The sequence below is a fragment of the Grammomys surdaster genome, unplaced genomic scaffold (genome assembly GCF_004785775.1).
Source record: "Grammomys surdaster isolate TR1022 unplaced genomic scaffold, NIH_TR_1.0 193, whole genome shotgun sequence".
NCBI lineage: Eukaryota > Metazoa > Chordata > Mammalia > Rodentia > Muridae > Grammomys > Grammomys surdaster.
In genome coordinates, this window is record NW_021604638.1 from 4,755,850 (window position 1) to 4,782,634 (window position 26,785).

At 47.3% G+C, this 26,785-nt stretch overlaps 1 protein-coding gene across 4 annotated transcripts; it reads left to right on the top strand.

Annotated features, from left to right (window-relative positions):
- The first annotated feature begins 1,296 nt into the window (after positions 1–1,296).
- Znf217 (zinc finger protein 217) lies at positions 1,297–26,499 on the top strand. 4 transcript variants are annotated; one of them, XM_028769686.1, is made up of 7 exons: positions 1,297–1,367; positions 4,018–4,113; positions 14,447–16,183; positions 18,970–19,086; positions 19,645–21,147; positions 22,741–22,871; positions 24,489–26,499. In XM_028769686.1, the coding sequence occupies exons 3-6, from the start codon at positions 14,797–14,799 to the stop codon at positions 22,848–22,850; spliced, it is 3,117 nt and encodes a 1,038-aa protein (XP_028625519.1). In that variant the 5' UTR covers positions 1,297–1,367; positions 4,018–4,113; positions 14,447–14,796; the 3' UTR covers positions 22,851–22,871; positions 24,489–26,499. The 4 variants fall into 4 exon arrangements, with proteins under 4 accessions (XP_028625519.1, XP_028625521.1, XP_028625520.1 ...); XM_028769688.1 differs by lacking the exon at positions 1,297–1,367 and adding an exon at positions 2,595–2,632; XM_028769687.1 differs by lacking the exon at positions 1,297–1,367 and adding an exon at positions 3,786–3,905.
- Positions 26,500–26,785: the final 286 nt, after the last annotated feature.

Consider the following 26,785-nt stretch of genomic DNA (forward strand, 5'->3'; position numbering starts at 1 on the left):
GATGGAGAAAGCATGAAGGCCAAGCTACATAGAAGCTGAGGAACGTACAGGGTCACTGTGTGTGACTGGAGCAGGGGATGGGGTGCCCTGTACCTGGCTGGGTTAGAGACAGAAGTAGAGTTGAGTTTTGAAATGTTTTTGAGGTGCTTGGGATCGATTCTGGGGCCCTGGGCCTGTTGGGTAAGTGCTCTACCACATAGCTGCATCCCCAGCTCCAAAGTTGAAAATACAGAATTTGCTGATAGATACATGTGTATATATAATAGAGTTATTTGTGAGGAAGAAAAGTTTATTGATTATAATACAAGGTGGCACCATACATACTTGGCAGTACCTAGAGTACTCCTGTAGCTTTAAATAATAACAATAATAAATTTATTATATTAATAACAATTATATAATATCAACTAACTGACTAAATAAATAAATCATCTTCATCATTAATTGGTTATTTGAGACAGGGTCTCTATAGCTTTGGAAGTCCTAGAACTCACTATATAGGCTAGGCTGGCCTCAAAGTCACAGATCTGCCTGCTTCTGTGATTGCCTCCAGAGTGCTGGGATTGAAGGCATGTACTGCCATGGCCTGTTGTTGTTGTTATTATTATTCTGAGACTGTATTATGAATTAGCTCAGGCTGGGCTCAGACTCAGTGTTTGGCCAAGAGTGACTTTGAACTTTGATCTTTCTGCCTCCACCTCCCTGGTGCTGGCATTCCAGCATGGCTGCCATGCTGAGCTGGAGATGGAACCCAGGGATCCTGCATACAGGCAGTAAGAGCCTGAACTATGTTCCCTCCTGTTTTTGTCTCTTCTGAGGCAGGTTCTCATGCAGTCAGACTAGTCTTGAATGTCTTCCTGCCTCCAAAATGTTTTGGTTTGAGAGTGTGAACAGAAAATGGTTCTCTTCATTGAGATGGTTTCAGTGATTGTTACTTTTTTTCTCTGTCCTCCCTTGTCCCATTGGGAAAACCTGTTGAGTCAAGGAAGTTTTGAGAGGGGCTTCCCTGGGAATGTTCTATGTATAAATCTTTAAGGCAGTTTCCACGACCATTCTGAGAGAAGGCAACCTTGGGGACCAGCAGTATTAGAGGAAGAGACAGTTGTGTCTGTAAGGGGTAAACAAACTTGTGGAAGGGCAGATGTGATTAGAATCAAATGGTCTTCTCAACCTAATCAAGCTTGATTTAGTCAATCAAGTCGGATTATATCTCAACCTCTATTTAAATTGAGCTTTGCGCTTAGCCCCTCCCTTCTTGGTTTGCTTGTAAAAACCAGCAATCACATCTCCTCCTGTATTGTTCCGGGCCAGGTGGACTAGCTGGCTCCTAGGATTTCCAGGTCCCAGCACCGCCTTCCCTTCTAAAGGTAATTTCTGCCATCTACTTTTCTCTCCACCTTACTGGGTACTTTCCAAACGGATGACTTCCATGGGGTTGAAATTTCGGAAGGGAAAGTGGAGTGCCCTCCCTCGGCTTTGTCTGTTATCTCTCCTTAACTTAGTGCTTTCAGTCTCGGGAAGAGTGCTGCCCCTGCCTCCCTCTCAGATGTCCTTTGTAGTTTGTAAATGCAGGTTCTGACTAACTTTGTCTGTTGCCTGCTGCCTGCAGTTTTTCTGGTTTTCTTGCCCTCCACACTGAGTTCTTTTGAGCGTCTATGCTGTTTCTGCTGCAGCTTCGGGGATTTCATTTCCAAGCTGTTTCTCTGTAATCTGCTCCACAGTGAAATAAATACTTGGGAAAGACTATATATTTCATCTGCACTTCTAATTAGGACTTAATTTCAAAAAGATAATTCTTGTAGATGTAGAAAACCAGGCTTGCTCTTCTTGTTTTTTGTTAGATTTTCGAATACAGGCAAGGAGCTGGATTGAAAAATCAGATGTTAGTTTAAGGAAGCGGCCTGCTAGTACTAAGATGAAATCAGAGATAATGGCGAGTGAGTTTATAAGCGCACTTTGGGAAATGTGTCTTGTGTGTTTGTGTATGTAGGCGGGGGGGGGGGGGGCTGTTTAGGAACTGTAAAAAAGACGAGAGGTGGCTAAGGTTTGTCCGGTTCAGGAGGTGGATTGGGACCTGAGTTTGGCAACACGTGCAGATCCCGGCAGCAGGGACGGAAAAGCCGGGTCCCACTCTGCGTGGCTGCGTCCTCCAGCACCTGATTCCATTAGAGGAAGCGCAGCCTGGGAAGTGAGTGATGGCGAAGCTGGGCTCCGCGTGGGCGGGGCCAAGGCCGTGGAGACCAACGTTCGATTTTTCAGTTTCCACTTCACTCGGGAGTGGGGAGTTCTTAGCTGCTTATTACGAAACCAAACGTCCCTCGGGTTCTCCTGTGACTTTCCGACTTTTAATTGTGCCTAAAGACCCACGCTTCCCAAATCAACGCGAGGCACGAGCCTCCGTATTCTAAGGCAGGAATTCCGATCCCTCCATGTCCCTTGGAAAACACGGTGTGTGTTTGCAAGCTCAGCCGTCACTGGCAGAATTTTGCAACGATTTCCCAGTTTTGTTGGCACATCTCCAGGAGGGAAGGTTCTTTGTAATTCTTTGCTCAGACATCAGGATCTCATACAAATCTCTTAGCAGATAGACCAGGGAAGGCAAATCTCTTTCAATTTTAAAAGCTACAACATAGTAAGTCCCCCCTCCCCTTTATTTGTGGTGGTGGGAGGAGAGGGATGAGAAACAGTAACAGACCATCTGATGCCAAAATGGCTTAACAGAGTATGGCTTTGTGAGGGCATGGAGGACCCCCCCCCTTCCTTTGCTCTGAAAATAACTCAGTAGCTACGAGGTCTGAGAGCCCGAGTGTCATTGTTCTTACTTAGCCAAATGATTGTTTGTCAAAACATTTGATTGTTTCCCTATTGCTGCTGAGAAGTCTGACTTTCCTTTATGTTCCATCTTCTCACTAGGATTTGTAACTATCAGCGCTATTGTGTTTACAGTATTCAAGGCTTCAGAGTGCAAAGGTTATCCATTAACATGTAGACTGAGCCTCAACCTCCGTCCACTTACTTTACTTGGTCATAGTTTTCTTTGTTTTGTATCAAAGCTCCCCTCATCGTTTTTTTTTTTTTTGGGGGGGGGACAAAGTTAAATGAAGTCTCCTGTTTATGAATGTTTTGCTGAGCTGTTGCGTTCTGATCGTGAATATTAATACGTCTTAAACCAGTACTTTAGAGAAAAGGAACCCTAGTACTAAAAATGATCAATATCTTCTGTGCTTGAATGAGAATCAGGGCTGGCTTAAGGATCTACTTCCAGCGATGCTAATTAATTGTGAGTAAGTAATTGATTCACTTCCTTTGGAAAAAAAAAAAAGACTAACGAGGCCATATGTGGGTTGGTAGTTATATGTAAAATGACAGCAAAAACATTCGACAAGGCAGATTTTTGCCCCTTGCTAAGCTGTCTTCTTGAATTCTTCTTCCTATTTATTAAGGACTGCGTTGCTTACCAGTTCCGGTCGATTCTTTTTTGTCCCGTTCTCCCCCCAGCCCCCACGTTTCTTTTGATTTAGGAAATGGGTATGAATGCTTTTCTTGATGTTTTCCCACTTTTTGATAAACCGGGGACCAGCTTGAAAAAGAAACAAGTTGGCCGTTTGGTGTTAAGCAATAAATCTATTTTACATTTGAATTCATTTGCATTTTGGAGCAGAAAAATTATTGGATGTGATTGTGGCCGCCATAGTTCCTCCCTGGGGCTTGCTTAAAACGGGGCATCAGTCCCAGGCCTTTGGAGTCAAACCTTTTCCTGTCTTGTCTTCTTTCGTCTTTAATATGAGTCAGGAACAAAAACAGTGGGGAGTTGCGGAGTGTGTGTGTTTTTTGTTTTTGTTTTGACCACACTTTTAAGCCTAGTTTCACCCAAGTGAATTTCTCTGCAAACTAAGATTTATTAGGTACCAAGTCCAAATTCAGATACGAAACTATAATAGAAACACAAGCCCAGAGTATTAAGGGGAAAAAAAAGCTTTTTGAAGATACTAATTTAAGGAAATTTATTCCTTTTAGGTCCCGGACCTTCCTCACATTGACTCTCTCAAAGTGTTTACCTTCAGAACACCTCAGAACACCGCTATCCTGAGAGCTCCCGAAGCCAGAGGCAAGGTTGGTTTATTTTTTTATTTTTATTATTTTATTATTTTTTTGTTCGTGATTCTGGGCTACCCGGGAGTTGGGCAACCGGCCCCTCCCCTCCCCTCCCCGGGCGCACCTTGCAAGGGAGGGGGAGGCGGCGAGGGAGGACTGGCTGTGCGCCTGCGCGCTGTGTTTGCAGCCCCCCCCCCTCCAGAATACCTGTCACTGGAACCGCCCGGGCGCGAGCGCGCCACGTTAGGCCGGATGGCGGGACGCGGCGCGGGGCGCGCGTGCGCGGGAGCCCACGGGGTGGGAGTGGGGTGCGCGCGCCGCTCCGCGGGGCTCGCGCCTCGGGGGTCCGTGGGGGGCGTGGCCGGCAGCGGTGGGCGGGTCAGGGACGCGCTTGCGCACACGCGCGGGCACCGAGGGGGCGTGGCCGGCGCGGCTGGGGGCGGGGCGTCAGGAGGCCGGGGGGGAGGGCGCAACAGCTGCTGCGAGCACTTTCTGCCCCAACAGTCCCCCCGCCGGACGCCGGCCGCCCGCGCAGGGACCCCGCGCCTGCACTTTCCCCGCGCGGACGAGTAGGGGGCGCCCGCGCCGCTCCCTCGCCCCGCGCCGGAGGTGAGCCCGGCCCCCCGGAGCCACTGTGGGGGTGGGGGTCCCGGCGCCCGCGGCCGTGGGAGGCGGGCATGGCGCGGCCCCGTCCGGGTCCCCGCGCCGTCGGGGCTAGCGGCAGACGCACAAAGGCCGCGCCGCCTCTGCCGCTCCTTCAGCCCGCGGCTGGGCGGTGCAGCCGGACGGCCGCAGGTAAAGGGGCGCCGGGGCCGCGTCCCCACGGCCGTGGCCGCGCGTGGGGCTGGGAGGGACGGCCGAGACAATGGTCCGCCCAGCGCGGCGTGGCCGTCGGGGGTCCGGGCTCCGGTCGGAGCTGCGTCCTACCAGCCAGGGAAGGTGTTCGGTTTCACTCCCAAACTTAGAAGGTCCCGCAAACTCCCGTGGGAAGTTCGTGCGGGGCGGCGGGAGGCGGAACCGCACATCCGAGGGCGCCGCCCCGTGCGCCTCAGTTTAGCCTCGACGCGAGCGGGCGCACAGTGAAGGGCGCCCCCGCCTCAGACCCTCGGCGCACGGGAAGCACATTCTTGGGCGGGGAGGGTGGGGGTGGGGACAGCGGGCGGGGATTTTTCCCGAAAGGTTTGCTTCCTGAAGTGAGCCGAAGTCCCGGGGGCCCACTTTTGGGATCCCCTGTGGGGGCCAAGTCCGTACTCACACAGAAGTAGAAACTTTTAACTTTTTATTGTTTGGGTCGGGGGGCGCGGGGGTGGACCTTCCCAGCCTCAAGGATTTTGTCCTTGAAAGAGAACCTTAGTTTCTCTTTCTGAGAATCAGGCATTTCTGAGCACGCGTTGATGAGGGGGCGCCAGCCTGGGGTCCTGGGCTGTAGAGCACCATGTGTACCACAGGATCCTGTGGCTAAGTTTCCTGGTTTGGGATGGGTTGGAGCCATTAAGTTGTATGTTTTAAGAGGCCTAGGTCTGATTTAGTTCAGGTTAATTCAATTATGTCTTCATCGCTTTTGAGTTGGTTGAATAACTTGACATGAGATTAAGGCCAACAAAAGAAGAGGCAGGGTAGCCACAGCTGCTGGCCATGCCTGGCAACTAGGTAGGGGCCTCAGCGGGCTTTTCACCTCTCTTTGTAAGTGAAGGACCTTCAGAGCCTTCTTGACTACTTTTCCCAAAGTGAATCGACCACCTTCATTGGTAACAAATCAGATTTCAGATGCTAAGTTTTTGCTTCGAGAAGGTCTAGTTTAAAAAAATTCTCTGTAGTGACAAGTGCAGAGAACTAACCTAATTGCTTTCTGTCTAGAAAATATATTTATCAAACCACTAGTTTGTGCTCAGTTAATGTACTGAGAACTTTTAAGGTGTGCCCTTAATGGTAGATGACTTTCTTCCCTCCTGCTAGAGAAGAAGTCTTTATTTTAGATACTGTTTTTCAAACTTTTGGAGTCTGGCGGTATATTTAGGCTTTTTGGTTATTTTGATTTTAATTTTGAATCCTGGTGATTTGATTGAGTCACCCCTATGTGTCCCTCCACCATGCTGCCAGCTTTCCAGTTATGTAAGTATAAAATCCAAGAGGCAGTGACCTCTGAAGACTAAGTTGTGAAGAGTTAGCGTTAGTCATCCCTGGGAATGTACGTATTCTGGCTCTTTAGACTCTACCTTGCTCTGTACGCTGGAGGAGGAAGCAGGGGAAGACCTAACTGGGGAAGGACACGTTTCTTTAGTCTCCAGCTCTTTTGATCCTCACAACACCTCCACACTTTGCAGTCTGATCTCCTTTTAGTGGAATAACTGGTGAGGGCGAGGAGATTGACGCTTGCTGATTGTCTTGGCTTCATATTATTCCCTTTCACTTCTTACTTTAAAAAAGGAACTAAGATACCGCTTAGAAAAATTTTCCCCTTTATGCTGAAGAATCTATTTTAATAATAGCTCTCTCTTTTTCTTCACCCCCCCCCCCCCAGGTGGTAGGGGAGGAAGAGGGGGAGAGAAAGTTCTGACTCTGGCTTCTTAAAAGTTTGTGTTGGGGGAGAGATTTGCATTCTCTTTGTTAGCTTCCATTTTTGGAAGAGAAACTTAGTGGATAGGAGCCCCTAATTCTTTTCCAGAGGGTTTGTTTTGGAGGAAATCTGAAAATAAGACTAAATCATCAAGTATCTTATAAACTGATGAAATAATTGAGGCCTACAGTGGTCTTCGGTGACTCAGGCTCTGTCTTCTGGCAGATAAGTGCTAATCACTTTTCTCCCTTAACATAACTTGAGTATGAAATGCTGTTTTGCCACAGCAGGGCTTCCATCTCCAGCCAGGAGCCCTCTTGATTCTGAGCTGCCTGGTGAGAGCCTTGGGTTCCAGAAGATGAGTTCCTTTTCACTTTATCAAATGACATTCCTTTTCTCACTAGTTCCAAACATGATACTGGTTGACAAGAACTTTGGAGTAGTTTTAATGACCCTTGACTGTCTAAAACATAGGACGCCATAAAAGATCTGCTTTCTGACTGCTATGAATACAGATGACAGGCCTTATAGTACTGCATAGGAAGCTGGATTTCCACTCGGTTAGAAAATCATTATTCTGAGAATGTCCTGTCTCATCTATGCTGTGTGGCCTGCATTTTGTATTTTTGAGGTCACTAGCTATAATTTATTTTAAATGGCTGGTTCCTGATTCCTCATTGCAGTTTAATCCCGTGGCCACATGTGTAATTAATAATCTGGGAAGTGGAAGCTGAGACATCACGAAGTAGAAGGAACAACTTGAGGCAGTTTGGATAAACTTGAGTATTTTAGTATCAAAATGTAGTTAACTTATCACAGCTGAGCATATGGAATACTTTTTAATTTAGGGTTATTAAAAAGTAAAAACCTGGAAGACATGTGTGGAACAGCTACCAGAATTGAATGAAAGGATCCTGTCCTAATATATAATGTGAACCAGGAAAGGCTTAGCTACAGGCATGTAAGGGAGCTGTGATAGAGGCCTCTGCTCGCACACTTCAGCTCCTGGGTTTTCAGGGGCATGGGTGTTAACTAGTTTAAATGATCATGGAAGAAGACATTATTACAGAAAGACTTGGGGAAATGTCTTTCACCTTGCTGTGTAGGGCAAGTCTGGTGGAATATCACTTAATGGCCTCCTTGTGGGAGCTCTATAGAAAGAGCTGAAAAGCTGGCCTTTAAGTTAGGTGATCTGGATTAAGGTTCTTGGCTAACCAGTAATATAGCCAGGCAAATTTGCAATGGTATGTGGGCCAAAGGGTTTTGAATTCAGATCACGAGGGCAGATAGAAATCTTGCCTTGAAGGAAGTTGGTTGGGGGTGGAGGGGGATACACCACCATCTTCTAAAACCTCCCTCTCCTGATGCTCAAGCTCAGTTCTTGGCTGTCTAGCTTCCAAAGGAATGGGGGGTTGTGTGTGTGTGGTTAGTCCCTGTTAGCCAGCTGCTACCAAAAGTTACCCCTTTATGCTGAGCTGCCTAGAGAATGTCCATTTGAACGTTTGTTGACTGCAGCTTCTTCAGCAGTCCAGTGCTTCCTGCCCGGGCTAGCAACATGGTTGAGCTACTAGAAATTTGGGGCCAGTTTGGTAATACTTATGATAGAGGTGAGAAATAAACTCAGTGAGCCTGGAGAGGCAGCTGAGCAAAGGCGTGTGCGGGAGTGAGTCCTTCTGGGTTTTGTTCTTTAGCTTGACCAGTTGACTCTGGCCTACCCTACCCCCAAGTCAGGCTGGGTTTTAATGGGTGACTGTGACGATGGTTCAGATTTAAGAGTGCTGAATGGGCAGTTGGCTGTAAAACAGTTTCTCATGTAAAGAAGTGGTTTGTTTGACACTCTGGATGGTCTAGAACTCAACAGGACACAAGTCAGTTTTGGTGGCAGTTGTTATTTCCTAGTAGCTGATGATTTAACTCTTAACATGAAAATCTTTCCAGCAATAAATGGTCTTATTTATTGAAAAGAGGTTTTATTTTTATTTGAGATGCAAACAGGTAACTATAGCATTTATTCAACTTTAGTAAATATAGGAAGGGGTGGTCCATGAGGTTGAGGACAGCGCCTGGGCTTTAAGGACATTCCTGAGCTAGTATCATACTTGAAGTTAGTTAAATTGGCTCTAATTTAGACTCTGCCCATTTAACCTGGAAAAAAGTGGCATAGTATGTAATTCTTGATGCCACATAATGAGCATACAATTTGTTGATGGTGTGTGTGTGCATTTATTTATGTGTACAGATGTGCCATGAACACAGACACTGAGTCATTGTAGTCTCTAGAGTTGATGAGCCCAGGTAAATTTGGGGTTTGCTGCTTCAGTTTCCTGGAACCCCTTTCCTTTATGCACTTGGTCCTGTCAGATCTCAAAGCACATGACATGTAAGGTTGCCCTGAACAAGCAGAAGTTACTGTGAGAAACTTGGGACACCGATGTTCTATTTTGTCTAACTGAAAATGGTCAAGAATGTCATTTGCCCGATAAGCTGTTTTAAAGCAGATCAGCACAGGACGTTTGAAAGGCAGTTTACAGATACAATCTTTAGGTTGATGATACTGAAAGTAAAACTGGATCCTCAAGCACACCTGAGCTGATTGGGGCAAGTCAGGTAGTTTCCAGTTTATAAAGAAAGGGTTGGAGTTTATGTCTGGCAGTCCTCTGGCCTCATTCTGTTAGAGTTGGGTGTTTCTGTAGGACTTTGAAGAAATTGGGCTGCTTTGCCCAGGATCTTCTCACCTTGCCTTAAAGTAGTCTTTGGCCTGTGATTGATTGGGTTATGATGCTGAGAATCGTAACTAACCCCCCCCCCCCCCCCAGAGTTGACCTGGCCACTTTTTCCTTGGCATATTGTGGAAAGATAAAAAAAGTTCAAGGTTTAGGGACCATAGAGGTGGCCCAACAGGTTAGGGTACTTGCCACCAAGCCTGATGGGCCAGCATTTTGATTCTTAGGATATAACATGTTGGAACGAGAGACAACTTCCTAAAATCGTCCACTCTTTGATCTCCATGTGCATTCTCCCCCCCCCACACAAATTAATACAGGTTTTTAAAAAAGTGGTAGGTTTTGATTGTTACTGTAAACTGGCGTAGAAGTTAGTCCTTTTATAGGGTTCAGAAAAAAGAGTAGGTTAAGAAGCCTTGCTGCTTTGCAGAGGACTTGAGTTTGGTTCCCAGCACCCATATTTGTGGCTCATAGCCATTCATAACTCAGGGATCCTGCACTGCATACAGGTGATGCAGACACATGTGCACTCAGTCAGAACACTCATAGATCCGTCTTAAGAACCCGTCCCATCCGTCACAGCGTTATCTCGGTAGGTGTTTGGCTTGCATGGACTTCTGAGCACTGTGTGTGCCTGTCTTTAGAGGCCAGAAGAGGGTGGTGTGTCTCCTGTACCTGGAGTTACAGATGGTTATGAGCTGCCATGTGAATGCTGGGGATTGAATCTAAGTTCTCTAGAAGAGTAATCAGTAGTGCTTTTAACAATTAAGCCATGTCTCCAGCCCTTACTTTGTAGTTTTAAAGATAGAAATAACTGGGGATTGGGGGTGGTTGTGGTGGCACATGCTTTTAATCTCAGCACTGGGGGTGGGGTGGGGTGGGGGGTGCAGAGGTGGATTGCTATGATTTTCTGGACAGCCTGGTCTACAAGAGCATGTTCCAGGACAGCCCAGGCTACATGGAGAGACCCTGTCTTGAAAAATCAAACCAACCGCCAGCGGTGGTGGCGCACGCCTTTAATCCCAGCACTTGGGAGGCAGAGGCAGGCGGATTTCTGAGTTCGAGGCCAGCCTGGTCTACAGAGTGAGTTCCAGGACAGCCAGGGCTACACAGAGAAACCCTGTCTCGAAAAAACAAACCAAAAACCAAAACCACCTTTCACCTGTGTGAAGGGGTTGGAGGCCAGGGTAGATTGCTGCCTCTGAGAGTCCTAAAAGTTGTTGCAGCAGACAGTTACTGCACCCTCTTCACTTTGGGTGGGATGACGTTTACCAAGAATGTGAGCTATCATACTCTTGGGAAGAGCACAGATGTGTTGTCTGAAGGCTGTGGGTAGCTAGCTATGAGCATATTTGTGTACAGTGGTGTTTCTCAGTCCAAGTACAGGAGTTGTCACAAGTGGCAGTTCCCCTGGTTAGCTATTTGAGCAGTTTATTGGGCAGTATCTTGTATAATTGATAAATTTTCGGTCAGGTCCTGGTAGAATTCAGTGTTACTTTAGTCACACATCAGTGTCTAGTTTGTGACTTTGAGACTATCAAACATACTTGAGCAGTTAAAGCCATATGTTTCTTACTGAGTTCAAAGGTTGTTGTATATAAAGAGTAAATGAGTCGTCTTCATGGGCATTAAGCCCCAGCATGCTCTCAGAATGTAAAGGCATCTGAGTGAGGCCCTGGCCAGCTCCAGAGCTATGGTACTGAAGGCTCAGTGCTTCCTTTGCAGGAAAAAAGATTGGAAAAAAAAAAAAACTTAAAAAAAATTTATCTATTTTATATATATGGTGAGTACACTTCAGACACACCAGAAGAGGCATCGGATCCTATTACAGATGGTTATGAGCCACCATGTGGTTGCTGGGACTTGAATTCAGTACTTTCCGGAAGAACAGCCAGTGCTCTTAACCATTGAGCCATCTCTCCAACCTTGGGCCCCTTCCCCAAAAGTACTTTTTTAAACAAGCTTTTGTGGTTAGAATCCTTGACTTCCATTTAGATTGCAGTGTTGTTCTTCAGTTCTGTTAAGAAGCAGTCCTTGAAGCATACCCTGGGAGTCCTGGTGCCTCCTGCACTCAGGAGGAAGGCTAGAACAGTTTGGGAAAGCTGCATTTGCTTGCACACTTGAGGCCAAGGGACCGCTTGTTAGGTAGTAATCACAGTAAGTGGCACAGCTGTTGATAGGTTCTGGAACTTCGTCTGTTGGAATTCTTGCACACACACTTATAAATAAAAGAATAAAAATGTATCTTAAATACTGTTACAGCTTGGTTGCAGAGAGTGGTCCCTCATGGAGTGTAACCTCTGACTTCGGTTCATTTTAGTATCAGAACAGAGGTGGCAGGGACTGTAGCCTGAGAGATGTGTCCTGCTTCAGTTCCTGGTTTCTGTCAAAGTTCTGGGTGTCTTTTAGTCCAGTGCCAGGTCCCAGACAGAGAAAGAGCAGTGGGCAGCCAGCAACTCTGTCCTTTGGATCTTGAAGATGTTATTATTTTTTTTATATTTGTAAACCTTTTTAAAGTCTTTTTTTTTCTTCAGATTTTCTTTTTTCTTTGCTTTTTTTTATTGTTTTATTTACATTTCATATGTTGTCCCCTTACCCCATCCCCCCACCCACCCCCTTTTTAAAATCTTTTAAATCATGGTAGAGAGACATAATTTGAAGTAAATGGGAATTTAAATTTTGACACTTATTTATTTATTTATTTATTTATTTATTTATTTTTGAGACAGGGTTTCTCTGTGTAGCCTTGGCTGTCCTGGAACTCACTCTGTAGACCAGGTTGTCCTCGAACTCAGAAATCCACCTGCCTCTGCCTCCCAAGTGCTGGGATTAAAGGCGTGTGCCACCACCGCCCGGTATATCTTTATTTTTAAATTTGTATGTCCTTGTCGGTTGGTTTTAGATGTGAACTGTAGTCTTGAGCATGTCACAGCAGAACCACGGTAGACGTGGGGAGGCATGTGAGATAGGCTTGCATATGAGTCTTCAGATGCTGTGACTAAAGCTGTGTAGGACTTCAGTTGAGCACAGTTAGACTATCAAACTGTTTGGAAACCTGAGGAGGAGGAAGTGCTTCCAGCTTTGCTCTTCTCTATCTGACTGCCTGGGACAGACAGATGCTTCCTGTGGCTATAAGTTATCCTTCTCCCAGGTTGGTCATGGCTTGAGCCAGGGGTTGGTAACATTTTGGAAAGGGACCTTGTAGAGGAGTGGTGTTCTTCCAAAAGCTGAGGCTTAATGGATTGCATCAGTGGTGTCCTCCCTTCCTGTCTCCTATGCCCCAACGCAAGTAGGGTTGCTTTTAGCTTTTTTTGAGATAGGGTTTCATGTTAGTTCCTGGCTGGCCTGGAACTCAGTATTGGATATTGCTACGTTTTTCTTATGCCATTTTAAAATAGTTATAGTAGAGCTTCAAAGAAGAAAGGACACCTGGTAACTGACTGTATTCCAGGTGCAGTAAACCCTCTGACACGAATGGAACAGGATCCATCAGCAGGGTGTGGTCCCGCCTTTCCAGACTTATGTTCCTAATTCTTCAGTGAACATCTGCCTGGGTTGTGGGTGTCTGCTTAGTGAATGTATAGAAATCTGAATCACTGGGCCCAAGCTGAGAATGCTGCCAGTGCTTTGGTTGTATGGAACTCTCCTCAGCCATAGACAGGGTGTAGTGCTTGTCAACCTTGCTGTAGTTTTAACCACAGAGAGTGCACCCTGGGTTGAGTTCACTTTGCCATGACACCTTGAAGGTCCTGACTTAGGCTGGAACTCACTTCTCAGGTCTCTTGTTACGTCATAGGATGGTAACCACTCCAGGTACTTGTCCTCCATTGTGATTGCATTGTGCTAACAACAAAGGCAGAAACTCAGATAAAGCACTGCCAGCAGCTTATCCTCGACAGTCTATGTTCTGGAGTCTCACAGCTGCTTCCTGGGTAGAGGGAAGAGCCAGCTTCATGACTGCTGTGGGCTGGGACACAGCGGAGGCAGAGTGCTGTGGCAGGTGGTCTTAGGCCTTTTTGTTTCCTTGGACCGAATTCACAAACTTCTTAGGAAAAGAGCAGGGCTTTTTAAAAACAAACCCTCTCTGTGCTGTGAAGGACAGTGACTTTTAGGGATTAAATTGTCAGGAGTGGAAATCAGAGTCCATGGAGTGTTAACTAAAGCCACTCCCCTCTTCCTGGCCTGTGGCTCAGTGGGAGGTGGAGTGAGACAGGTAGGAGGCGTATTTTCTGAAGGAAGAATGACCACACAGAACCAGGTTTGAGGAGGCCTGTTAGAAATGTGGACACTGGAAAGTAAGTGGCCTCTACATCTGGTAGGTCATTTACCCTTTGAAGCCCAACCCTGCCTGGCAGCACCCAGTACCTGAAACACCAGGGTCCTGGGACAAGGCCGTGCTTAATACAAGGAAAGGTTCCTGTATCTTCCTCTGAGATTTCGGACCAGTCTCATTTTGTCAGCTCATTTTCATAACTTCTTTCTTTTGAGACAGGAACTCCTCCCTATGTAGCTCTGGCTATGTAGACCAGGCTGGCTTTGAAATCTCAGACCCACCTATCTTCTTCATGAGTGCTGAGATTGAAGGTGTGCTCTACCATGCTGGGCTTTTGTAATTCCTGTAGTCACTGTGTAGGAGACACATGTGGACCTCAGTGGCATCTTAGACAGCAGAATTGTAACAATTCTATCCTAAAGTTTGGCTTTTTTTTTGTGTGTGTGTGTGTGTGTGTGTGACTTTTATGTTGACAAGGCTTGCTTTGAACTCACCGTGTAGCCCAGGCTGGCCAGCCTATATCATTGCCCCTCCCAGTTTAAACTTGGTATTTATATTTCAGTGAGCAGAGCTCTGGCTTAAAAGTCTCCTGACTGGTTGACATTCTACTCACTTAGTAAGTGTATCCCCTGGGAAATATGCTAATGATTTAATTAACAAACATGTTTAGCAGGATGTATTATGGATTAAAAGTGAGGCAGTTGAGTCTAGTCCCTTTTTGTGGAAAAGATCATGTGACTCATAGACCAAACCCTGTTTCGGAGCTTTCCTCACTGAAGCTTGTTTTTTTCCTTTCAGATTTTGGAAGTCCCTTGTCTTTACATTGCCGGGATCAGTGTCTTGCTCAACTGAGCCACTCATCCAGTGGAGATGGACAGAACTGTTGCCCTCATGCTGACTCACGTCTGAATCACAGCCCAGGGCAGCCTGCATGCCTTGTTTGTGCGAAGACCCATGTCCATCACTGAGCTTTCCCCAAGCTCCGGAATATACATGTCCCTCTGAACTTAGAGTTGCTCTAGTTTTGATGCCCAGGGCTCCTGGAGGTTTGAGTGGTGATATCTCACAAGTGGCCTTATTCTAACTCCAGAGATCCTCAGCAGACAGCTCGATCGTCCATCTTGTCAGACCCTGAAGTGGCTGGCAGCATGCCGACGCAATCCCTCCTCGTGTACATGGATGGGCCGGAAGTCCTTGGCAGCTCTCTAGGTACCCAGATGGAGGTGGGTGATGCCATGCCTGTGAAAGGGCCGGCTGCAGTCCCCTTCCGAGTTTCGCAGGAGAAGAGCATGGCCGCAGCAGAGGGACACATGCCCCTGGATTGCATGTTCTGCAGCCAGGTCTTTTCTCATGCAGAGGATCTCAATCAGCATGTGCTCCTGCAGCACCGGCCCACCCTCTGCGAGCCAGCAGTTCTGCGTGTGGAGGCTGAGTACCTAAGTCCCCTTGACAGAGGTCAGGTGCCAACAGAACCACCGAAGGAGAAGAATGTCAAAGAACCGGAAGAGTTGAGCTGCGATGTGTGTGGGCAGACATTCCCAGTGGCTTTTGATGTTGAGAGCCACATGAAGAAACATAAGGACTCCTTCACATATGGGTGCAGCTTGTGCGGGAGAAGATTCAAGGAACCGTGGTTCCTGAAAAACCACATGCGGACGCACAATGGCAAGTCTGGCCCCAGGAGCAAGCTACAGCAAGGCATGGAGAGTCCAGTCACCATCAATGATGTGGTCCAGGCACATGCACCTGGGAACATCTCCACTCCCTACAAGATCTGTATGGTCTGTGGCTTCCTCTTCCCAAATAAGCAGAGCCTCATTGAGCACAGCAAGGTTCATGCCAAAGAAACTGTCCCCAGTGCCAGCAACACAGCCCCAGATGCCCACCAAGAGGATCCCACATCCCCAAGGGAAGAGCTGCTGCAGTTTTTGAACTTGAGACCCAGATCAACTGCAGATAGTACAGTGAAGCCCACGACCTCTATACCTCAGCTTGACCCGTTCACCACCTACCAGGCATGGCAGTTGGCTACCAAAGGAAAAGTAGCCATTGCCCAAGAAGAGGTGAAAGAGTCAGGCCAGGAAGGAAGCACGGACAATGATGATTCGTGTTCAGAGAAAGAGGAACTAGGAGAAATATGGGTTGGGGGTAAGGCGGAAGGTTCTGGAAAGTCCAAAACAAATAGAAGCAGTTGTCCAGGTTTCACACAAGACAAAGAGAAGCCTAGACATGCTAATAGTGAAGTGCCTTCTGGGGATGGTGATCCCAAGTTGCCCAGCAGTAAGGAGAAGCCCACACACTGTTCTGAGTGCAGTAAAGCCTTCAGGACATACCACCAGCTTGTCCTGCACTCGAGGGTACATAGGAAGGACAGGAGGGCTGACGCCCCTTCACCTACCATGGCTGTGGATGCAAGGCAGCCTGGGACTTGCTCCCCAGACATCGGCACTACTCTGGAAGACAGTGGGGCTGGGGACCGAGAAGGGGGCTCTGAAGATGGATCTGAGGATGGGCTCCCTGAAGGGCTCCATTTGGGTGAGTACTCTGCTGCCTCCCAGGTAGCATTTGCTTCAGGGGGCTCTGAGAGTCAGGTTCTCATGCCAGTGCTTTGTGGTATCACTCACTGTGTAGCCCTTCTCATTTCTTTATTAAGGTGAGTTAAAAGGCCAGTCCAAAGCCTCATTATAAAAGAGCTCTGTATCATTTGCTCCCAGGGGACTTAGTTTTTATAGCTAGTGCACCAGTAGAGACCAAGGATGCTGTTGGACAGTGGACTGAGGCTGTGACCTGGTGCAGAATGCTAGAAATTATGGGTCTGAGACCCAAGACTTTACCAGTTGTCGAGCATTCCCGTTCTTTGTTAGACAGGACTGCCTGTGTTCATGCCTTCACCTGCATGGGTTCTAATGCTCCCGGAGGGTGGGGGAAGTGTCCTCAGAGTCCACTAGTCGTGCTGTGGGACTTACCTGGTGCACTCTGATCACCTTGGTGTTTATGAGACCAGTGTTCATGAGGGAGCTTCCAAAATGGTCTTTTGGTGAAATCCAGGGGTGAGGGCCCACTTCAGGCCTGCTCCACGAACTCACAGACATGAGCTGCTGCCCACAGTCTCCTGATTGATGTGAACCTAGAGCCTTTGGAGTAGATTACCTGTTTGTCATCTTGCTGCTCACCCCCACTTGAACCATTATTTCATGCCACTGAATGCGAAGCTCTGCTGCTTAAAGTAACTAACACCCCTGACGTGTGTGGCTGTGGTCCACCGGTTACTTCTAACACTTTCAGATGTGTGGCCACTGGGTAGTATGTTGAAGTCCTCTATGAGACCAGAGTGAGTCTGAACAGTCAGATCTGTCAGCCACTGTGCATGTGAAGCAGCACCCAGTTCTTTTTCTGGTCACTAATGTACTTAAGGAACTTTGCTTTCATGACAGATGTTCAGTCAGTTGATTTTCCGGGACAGTGGAAACTCGGAGTTTAGCATATCTCATTCGTTAGTCCCCAGAGATGTAAAGATCTGTGGTGTCCATGATGTCATGAGAACCTCACAGATGGCCTCTGCACCTGGGCAGTTCTGCAGCATCAGAACTGCAGATCCCTAAAGGCATCTTCCAGCCACTGTACATGGTGGACACTTGGTGAATCCTGTGGTAGGCTTTTTGGCCTGACTTGCCACAGGTGAGAGTGTTGGAGTCTACTGTGGTTCCCGGTGACCCATTGTACATTGCCCAACCTTTCCTTGAGATTTTCCTGTTTGCAAAATAGGCTCATCCACCTCTGGCACTCCTCCTAGGATGAGCTCAGCATTAGTTACAACCCTGTACAGAACAGCATATTCCAAGTTACAGGCTATAAGGCAGGTGCCAGATATTGAGAAGGCTCCGGCCTGGGTTATAGAGGTGTTCCTAGCCATTTGCATGTGATATAACAAAGCTTCCACCCTGACACAGCTCAAGGCAGGGCAAGCTGTTGGTGAGCTGTGAGCATAGCTGTGAGCGCAGTGGGACTTAGGGTGTTCCCGCTGTGCTGTCTGCCCCCAGTCTGCTTTAGAAGTTCAAAAAGAGGCTGTGATGAATTTTCAAAGCCTCTGATACCATTTTAGGGAGTTGTGTGATTTATGGGTCCCCTTCCCTAACAGGGTTTGGTGTGATGGAGGGGGAAAAGTCCATCCATTACACCGGCTTTTGCCCAGCTCTGTGGATCAACTGCCTTTGGGAGTTAGTAAGAAAGCACCATTTAGCAGAGAAGGAGACAGGCCTGTAATTGGAAATAAAGTTTTGTAAGGCAGAATTTAGTTTCATTATGCATTTCGGACCCCAGATGGGATATTTGTGTAGTTGTGATTGACTGCCCCGCTGCACCATGGCCGTGATCTAGACTTTGAGAGATACACCTCCCAGATAGAACAGATGGAGACTTCATGGTTTTGCATCACTTGCAAGTTGGTGGGCTGGTGAGAGTGGAAAGCACCAGCCAGTTTAGTTAAGAGTCTGGCCTCAGTGGGTCCTTCTCATCAGGCACTTCAGCCTTGCCTTTGAAATAGATTCTAGTGCGCGAGGCCTCAGGAGTAGGAGATTGCTTGGAAGCCATAGACTCCACCTTCCTAAACTTGGCTAAATTTTGATAAGCTTTCCTAGATGCTTTCCCAAAGCCAAGTCTGGGTTGCTTCTGAGGTTATTTTGTGCTTGCTGCCCTCTAGTGGTAGCTTCCGTAATCTCAGGCTGTTTTTTGCTGGTGGTTGGGAGGTTTTATATCACCTCCAAATACTGGTTCTGAGTTCCGGCAGTTTTTCTAGCGAGTGGGCACACGTCTACCGTAAGCATGAACTAGGGGTAGCATATGCCAACTGAAAGTGCCTGTCAGGTTTCATCTATTAAATGGTCTTCTGATGAAAGTATGAACCTCATCTTTACTATAGGACACTAGGCTTCATTCAGAATACACAGGGTAGTGCCGGGCCTGGTGACACACATCTTTAATCCCATCTCTATGGAGGCAGGGGAGAGAGAGAGAGAGAGAGTGTGTGTGTGTGTGTGTGAGTGTGTGTCTGTGTGTCTATCTGTCTATCTGTGTGTCTGCGTTCCAAACCAGTCAGGGCTACATACCTTGTCTCCAAAACAAAAGTACACAGTCTAAGACATGAAATATTGCCCGATAGCATTTGGTATGTTATTTTAGCCTTTGAAACTTCTACCCAGAACTAAAATAAAAACTTCTTTAATGGTTTCCCTCAAATGTTTTGTGTTGGGAATCCTGGAGTCCGAGTTCCTGAATCCTGCACTTGGTCTGACTGACACCATTATTTTTGTTTCTGCTTTAAGATAAAAATGATGACGGAGGAAAAGCAAAGCCCCTCCCGTCTTCGAGAGAGTGCGGTTACTGTGGGAAGGTTTTCCGTTCAAACTATTACCTCAATATTCATCTCAGAACGCATACAGGTAAAGGGCTGGGTTTTTTTAAAGCATGTGTTAGCTAAAACACTTTTGTGCTGTTCTGTGGTTCAGATAGCTTTAGTGTGTGGTGTTTGCAGCTGTTGTGTGTCTAACATGACTGCAGCTTGAATACTGAGTCCTGTTTTGAGGCTGGTTTATGGCTACCATATCTTAAGGCAAACTTGTAAAGTTTTTAAGTGCCACATTTAAAACCCTTTATGATTTTGGAGTAAAGCAAGGGTGTGTTTGGATATAGGGGCAGTGATAACTCGGGTGAGAAGGTCGCAAGGCTTCCTTGGCTTGGGCACACTGGTCAGTCCACTGTGCAGAAAAGTGTGCAGATGCTGCCGGAGGGCAGCCGTGAAGGTCGAGTCAGTTAAAGTGTGCTCTTACTGGGAATGAGGTTTACATTTTAAAGTGCATTGCACTGGGGCAGTGGTGCCCTAGCTGTGAGGACTAGCAGAGAGGGAACAGCCAGGGTTTGGTCTCCTAGCTTGTTAAGCTTGTAGAGTTTTATTGGCACCTTCCCTAAGCATCATGATACAGTGGCATATCTCGTTTTAGGTGAAAAACCATACAAATGTGAATTCTGTGAGTATGCCGCAGCCCAGAAGACATCTCTGAGGTACCACTTGGAGAGACACCACAAAGACAAGCAGCTGGTGGATGCTGCTGCTGAGTCCAAAAGCGAATGCCGGAGCCAGGAGCCGCAGGATGTCCTACTAACGGCTGACAGTGCGCAGACCAAAAATTTAAAGAGATTTCTTGATGGTGCCAAAGATGTTAAGGGCAGCCCACCTGCCAAGCAGCTTAAAGAGATGCCTTCTGTCTTTCAGAGTGTTCTGGGCAGCACTGTCCTCTCACCAGCAAACAACGATACTCAGGATTTCCATAAAAATGCAGCTGATGGTGCCGAGAAAGTGCGAAAGAGTCCGGCCCTTGCTTATCTGGACATGCCGAAAAAGAAAGCCAGGGAGCCTCAGGCCAGCAGCCCTGCCTGCAAACTAGAGGGGGTTGGGCCCTTTGCACGGGACACTGGCCATAGGGAGAAGATGGATTGTGAGTCTGACTACAAACATAAGCCCGGTGCTGACTGCCAGGACAGGCCTTTGAATTTATCCCTTGGGGCACTCCATGCCTGTCCTGCAATCTCTTTGAGCAAGTGTCTCATTCCCAGCATTGCCTGCCCCTTTTGTACTTTTAAGACCTTTTATCCGGAAGTCCTTATGATGCATCAGAGACTTGAGCACAGGTACAACCCTGACACGCACAAGAACAGCAGCAAGTCTGTGCTGAGGAACAGGCGGACAGGGTGCCCTCCTGCTTTGCTGGGAAAGGATGTACCTCCCTTGTCCAGCCTGCACAAGCCCAAGGCCAAGACTGCCTTCTCATCACAGGCTAAGTCCCTGCACCCAGAGAAGGTTCGGCAGGGGACCTCGGGGCCAAGCAAAGCTCCCCAGACTTCAGGACCAGACAGCAGCACTTTAGCCCCAAGCAACCTGAAGTCACACAAGTCACAGCCCAGTGCCACCAGGCAGCAGCAGTCAGAGTTGGTTCCCAAAGGTGGCATCCCTGCTGCTATGGATAAGGCGAAAAGACCTGAGCCAAAACTGAAGACCCTGCCGGCTCCTCCGTCTCAGTCCCCTCTCAGCAGTAGTAATGGCAACGGTTCTATTGAGTATCCCATGAAGGCTGATAGCCCATGGGCACAGCAAGGGAGAGACTACTACTGCCATCGGAATGCTGCCAGTGCCCCAGCAGAGTACAGTGAGCCACATCCCAAGAGACCCAAGTCCAGTGTGGTGTCCCTGGACACAGAGCATCCTGGGCCCAATGGCAGAAGGGGTTTTGAGCTCCCCAAGTACCATGTGGTCAGGAGTATCACCTCCCTGTTACCACCAGAATGTGTGTGCCCACCTCCTGTGCTGCCCCCCAAAGCCCGTTTCCTGAGCCCTGGGGAGGTGGAGTCGCCCAGTGTGTTGACTGTGCAGAAGCCCTATAGTGCCTCTGGACCGCTGTATACCTGTGGACCTGTGGGACACACAGGAGCCAGCCCAGCCCTTGAAGGTATTATTGTAGGCACTAGGTTGGGGTTTAAACACATCCCACAGGAACACTGAGTTCTCAGATGCAGGCAACCATTCTTCCATATCTAGTATGAAGCAATGGATTGTGGGCCATCAGAGCTTAACTTTGCAGGATTAAGTCTTGAGGAAATGTAGAATAAGACAAAAATAAAAGTGAGCTAAAAGTAGTTCCTTTCCTTGTCCAAGTGCTAGCCGATCATGGTGGAGCACACCTGTCTTCTCAGCACTGGGGAGCTGAGACAGGTGGACTGGAGGGAGGGGGTCTGGGATTAGCCTGGGCTACATGAATCATTCCAGGAAAAAAGAAAACATGAGTGCCACTGACACCTTACTTAGGGTCGTCACACCCCCTTCCCTTCCCACATTCAAGGCCAACACTTAAGCCTATGGTGGAATTTGGGATTCTTCTGTGCCCGTTTCTACACGTGGGTGGGTGGAAAGTAGGAGCTCCTGACTGAAGAGACCGCATCAGCTGTGTGTGAGTGGCACTGGCACACTGGGTGTTGCTGTTGGCGTGTTCCTGACAGGTTGTTTTGTAGGTAGTGGTCACCTTGTGGATGACTTGGAGTTGATAGGGAAACATTTTTTTTCCAGTGTTTGATGGAGGTTTCTGGTGCTTTCCTATGCACAGAGGAAGGTAGACCAGGGTGCTCTCTTGGAGATTTGTCTATATTTGCAGATATGTATTGAGTGTTTGAATGCTCCAAAGAGCACTAAGTTAGTAAACCACTTGTAAAGCCCTGAGAGCTATCAGTGTAGTGCATTCTGGGTACATCCTGCTAGGGACAAAAACAAGTGTGTGCATCTACTGCAGTGAATTGTCTCCTCACAGTTGTTGTGAAGTTGTAACTTAGGCTTTATGGGTGCTGGGGTCAAACCAAGGGTCTTTGGCAAATATTCTGCCAACTAAGCTACATCCTCAGTCTCGATGGAGTGCTTGTTGCCTGGGGGTTTAGGTGCCCGGGATCTCACAGTTTAAGTGCATAGGTTGTTTGAGCGTAAGTCTTTCACCCCCCTTACTCTTCCAGCGTTGGTTATGCATGTGTAGGCTTACGTGCCTGTGATTGCTGTGTGGATGAGCACCTGCCACAGCTCCCTGCCACACCCAGGGCTCAGCTGTTACTGACTCGGTGCCCTGGCCACTGTTGGTGCTCAGTTTAAGTGTGTGTGTGTGTGCACGTGCGTGCGCACCAAGTTTGTTTGTTTATTTTTCAAGATAGGAACTCACTATGTAAACCAGGATAGCCTCAGATTTCTAGATATCCCCCTTAAGTGCTGGGATTGAGGGCAAGTGTCACCAGGCCTGGCATATGGTTGCTTTTTTTTTTTTAAATAAAAGACAAGGCCTAACGTTGTGTAACCTTGGCTGGCTTCAGCTCAGCAGATAGCTGCTTCCCTGCCTCCACCTCAGCTCTGGGGTTAAAGGTGTGCTCAGCACTGTTGCCCTTTCTTAGTTTCAGGTGCTATGCTGGGGAGTATTGTCAGCTGGGGAGTGTTGTCATCAAGGCGTGGAAGCCCCGTCGCTGGTGGTGGGCTCTGAGTCACCTCTCTCTCTCTTTCTCTCTTCAACTAGGAAAGAGGCCTGTGTCGTATCAGCACCTATCTAACAGCATGCTGCAAAAGAGAAGCTATGAGAATTTTATTGGAAATACACATTATCGACCAAATGACAAAAAATCTTGAGTTCTGATTCTTAGGGGAAAGGTGAGCACTGTTGTCCTTGAATACATACATTGTGTTTGTTTCACTTGAAGAATACCAAATTCATTTTCTTTTTGAACTTCTAAAAGTGATTATTATTGTTTTAAGATGACATTTGCTTGTGGATTGACTTGACTTGTGCTCAGTGTGGGTGGGTACATGGAGAGTGTTGTTAGAGGGTTGTTCTCCTTCCGCGGTGTGAGATTACTCCAGTATTCAGGCTCAGCAGCACCAGGTGCCATCTAACTGGCCCCATTTTTTTTTTAATTCATTAATGATGTATTTTTGACTTTATGTGTATTGGTGTTTTACTTACATGTATGTCTATGTGAGGGTGTCTGCTTCCCCAGAACTGGAATAACAAACAGCTATAAGCTACCATGTGGGTGCTGGGAATATGACTCCTGTCCTCTAGAAGAACAGCCAGTGCTCTTAACTACTGGGCCATCTCTTGAAGCCCTCTTTCCCCCATTTTTGTTTTTTAAACAGATGTTTGAAAATTTATAATAATCCCAGCATTTGAGGCGGAGGGAGGCTGGTCTAGAGGCCAGCCTGGTCTACAGTGCCAGTTCTAGGATAGCAAGGACTACACAGAGAAACCCTGTCTTTAAAAACAAAACAAGGGCTGGAGAGATGGCTCAGTGGCTAAGAGCACTGACTGTCCTTCTAGAGATTTGTTTACATACAGTCCATAGCTGTTTCCCTGCTGCCGTAGTGAAGTTGGGTTATTGTAGGTCTGCCGAGCCTAGGCCGGAGGCACACAGTCGGAGCCAGTGTGTGGACGTAGGCCTGCCTGGGTCTACAGAGGTGAGGCTGGGCCTGCTGTCTTAGTTCAGATGTGATTGAGAGCACTGGGAAGCACTGGCCTGTCCAGGCAGAGGTGCATTTTCACTCAGGGCTTGCAGGTTTGATGGACATGAGCTTCCTGAGCTCAGGGAGACGCTGCCAGCACTGTCTGCCTGTCCTTTTACATGTCACAGCGGGGTCACAAAGATGTTGGCATTCCTGTGTGAGCGTCTGACTAAGTACCTCACCCTCACTAACCAAGAGCTTTTAACACTGACCTATGTCTCCAGCAATTTTGATTTTCCTTTTTTTGGGAGGGGGAAAGTAGGGGGACAGGGTCTTGCTGGGAAGCCTAGGTTGGCTCTGAACCTGGTAGTCCTTCTTCAGTTTCCTTAGTACTGGTGTTACAGAAGTGAGTCAGCACACCTGTGTCCCCTTCTGAGTTGGTGCCAGTTGGAGTTGCCAGATGGCATGTACCAAGTACTGGGTTCTGGTTCCTGGTGTAATTGTCTCGTTCTCCGGAGTAGTCATCCACACGGGCTAGCTGTGTAGGGTGGAGTGGGTGGAGTCCTTGGCACTTCCTCATCCCCCTGCTTGTGTTCACGTATGCTGTAAGATCCTATGATTTTGTTCATCTGCATTAGTGAGTGCAGATGCCTTTGAAGAGCAAAAGAAAGGGTGTTGGCTCCCTGTCCACCATGGGTGCTGGGATCCAACCTTGGGTTCTCTGGAACAGTGGGGAGGCAGTGGCTGCGGAGCTGTCTCTGCAGCTTATTCCTTAGGACCCTTAGTGATTGTGTGCTTTTCTAATCACTTGCAATGCTTTCCCATTAGGTCCCTGGATGCAAGTACACACTTTCCACGGAATCACACGTTGGTTCATCTTCTGAGAGCACATGATGATAGCTACTGAACAAGCTGTGACTGAATTGTATATAGACCCGAGAGGAGCAGAGAAGGAACACTACATTCTCGAAAGTTCTGTTAACCTTTGTACCAAATAGCAATAAAAACTAGTGGGAGCAGTTGGGCTGTGCGCCAGGGGACTGAAATCTAGTTTGTCCCTAAATATTTTTTTAAAGAATTGACCAAATAAGTTTTTTTCCATACTTGAGCGCTGCTGAAAAGAAATCATTTGGGGTGGGGTGGGGTGGGGTGGGGTGGGGTGGGGTGGGGTGGGAAATGTTGTAAAGCTTGCACCTCAGGTAACTGTAAATATAATGTCATAAACTTGCTTAAGTACTGGGCGTGTCTCATGGAGCTCAGTGATTTGAGCATTTTCTGCTTTTTCATGCTTTTTCATTTAAAACATGTTTTAAAGCATATTCTCACTGAGTCTGTTGTTTGTCTTCTTCACAATGTTGATGGAGGAATTGATGCCCGGAACTGGGCTGTGCATCTTGAGGTCGGCAGGCACTAACCTGGGACCTTTACTACAGCTGTTAGAGCTGTGTGGACAGGTTGTCCTGGAACCCCAGCATGTTGCCTTGGGGACAACGTGGTGCTTTGGAGCGGGTGTTGCCTACAGAGAAGCTGCCTCTGTAGAGTGGCTGATGTCACGGACAAGCCAGGCTCCGTGGGGAGCTAAGTTCTTTTCTTTTGAAAGATTCAGTTTTTCAGAGAGTTGCCTGAGTTAAGTCTAGATAAGTATGCCACATCTCCTTGTGTGAATTGCATGCTGGGAAGCAATTTTAAAGGGAGTGGAAAGTTTGGGGAAATAGTTTGTATCTGGTCTTGATGTGTCTGGTGTTTGAGGTGTGGACACCTTGAGTCAGGGTGAGGACCTGCTAGCTGAGCCTCTTGGGAGGCAGGGAGAGAAGAACTGTGTCTCCCCATTGTTTCACAGGGTGATTTCCTCAGTGCACAGGCAGCTCGGGATGGAAGGAGGATAGCCAGCAGCTAGCTCACTCAGCATTTTAAACTTGAGTTCCTTTGATGTCTGAGTTTATTCAACAGTTCATGGGTTTAGTAAACCCAAAATATTTTATTAAGAAACTGTTTCAAAAATAAATTTGCACTGCTCATTTTTCTTGCCCCACTCCTCTTGATTGGACAGAAGGGTGCAGAGCTCAGAGAACCCCGACTCCCCCGATCTCATTGTGCACCATGAGGGGTCCTTGGGAGGCATCTTCCCTCCTGTGTTGAATGGAGACCTGGACTGAGATGTGTTTGCTCTTGTAGAAAGTGCTTTTGTGTCAGGAACAGGTACAGTAGGCCCTGTTCCTGTCCACAGGCTGAGCCATATGCACATAATCTAGACTGTTGTCTTAGGTCTGCACTTTGATAGCCTATTTTTGAAGATTAACACATTTGGAAGGTGATTGACTCCATCGTTGTCTAAATGCAGTGAGTGTGTAGGAAGCTTGCTCTCGGAGACAGTACATGTAAATCTGGAGGGGGTTATATAGGATAGGGGCCAAAAATTAAACCTGTATTAAAAAAAAATTCACCAAATCTATTAGAGAACAAGTCAATGTGTGTAATGCTGAAATTTTGGGGACTTACAGATTTCTCTAGCTACATTCTCTGAATGCATGAAAATTCCAGGTTTGTTTGTTTTTTTTCCCCCTTCTTTAAGCAGCCCTTTGTGCTTCAGTGTGTTCTTGTCATCAGTATTAACTCTGGGATACTACTGGCTCTGTGTGTCCTTCCCTGTGAGGCAGCAGTACATGTGAGAAGAGGTACAGTCGTTGGATTTTTGTTAATGTATTTATTTCATTCCAGTTTGATTTATTTTAATTGTTGATACTTAAGTTGTCTGTAGACATGCTTTATTTATGATATATTTCAGCTTAAAGTTATGTTATTGTATGTGGATGTAAATACATAGATTTGGTGTTTTACAGCTCTGGTGTTCTGGTTTTCTTTGTGTTCCTGGTGTGTGTGTGTGTGTGTGTGTGTGTGTGTGTGTGTGTGTGTGTGAACATTCAGGGGTTCTCTTCCTTCCGTGGGGGTCCTGGTAATCAAACTTGGGTTGTTAGGTTTGCCTGCAGAAATCCTTAACCCACTGAGGTATCTTGCCTGGGCCCTGGTTCCTGTTTTAAATTCAATTTTTGCTTGTTTATTTTAAAAAAGTATTTTTTGTATGTGCCCATGTGTACGTTTGTGAGCCACTGTGTGGTGCTTAGTAC

Excerpts from the sequence above, each read along its gene's own strand:
- Znf217 (XM_028769686.1), top strand. The coding sequence starts at position 14,797 with ATGCCGACGCAATCCCTCCTCGTGTACATGGATGGGCCGGAAGTCCTT. Across the intron at positions 19,087-19,644 it reads TCATCTCAGAACGCATACAG|GTGAAAAACCATACAAATGT; the intron begins GTAAAGGGCTGG and ends ATCTCGTTTTAG. Across the intron at positions 21,148-22,740 it reads AGCCAGCCCAGCCCTTGAAG|GAAAGAGGCCTGTGTCGTAT; the intron begins GTATTATTGTAG and ends CTCTTCAACTAG.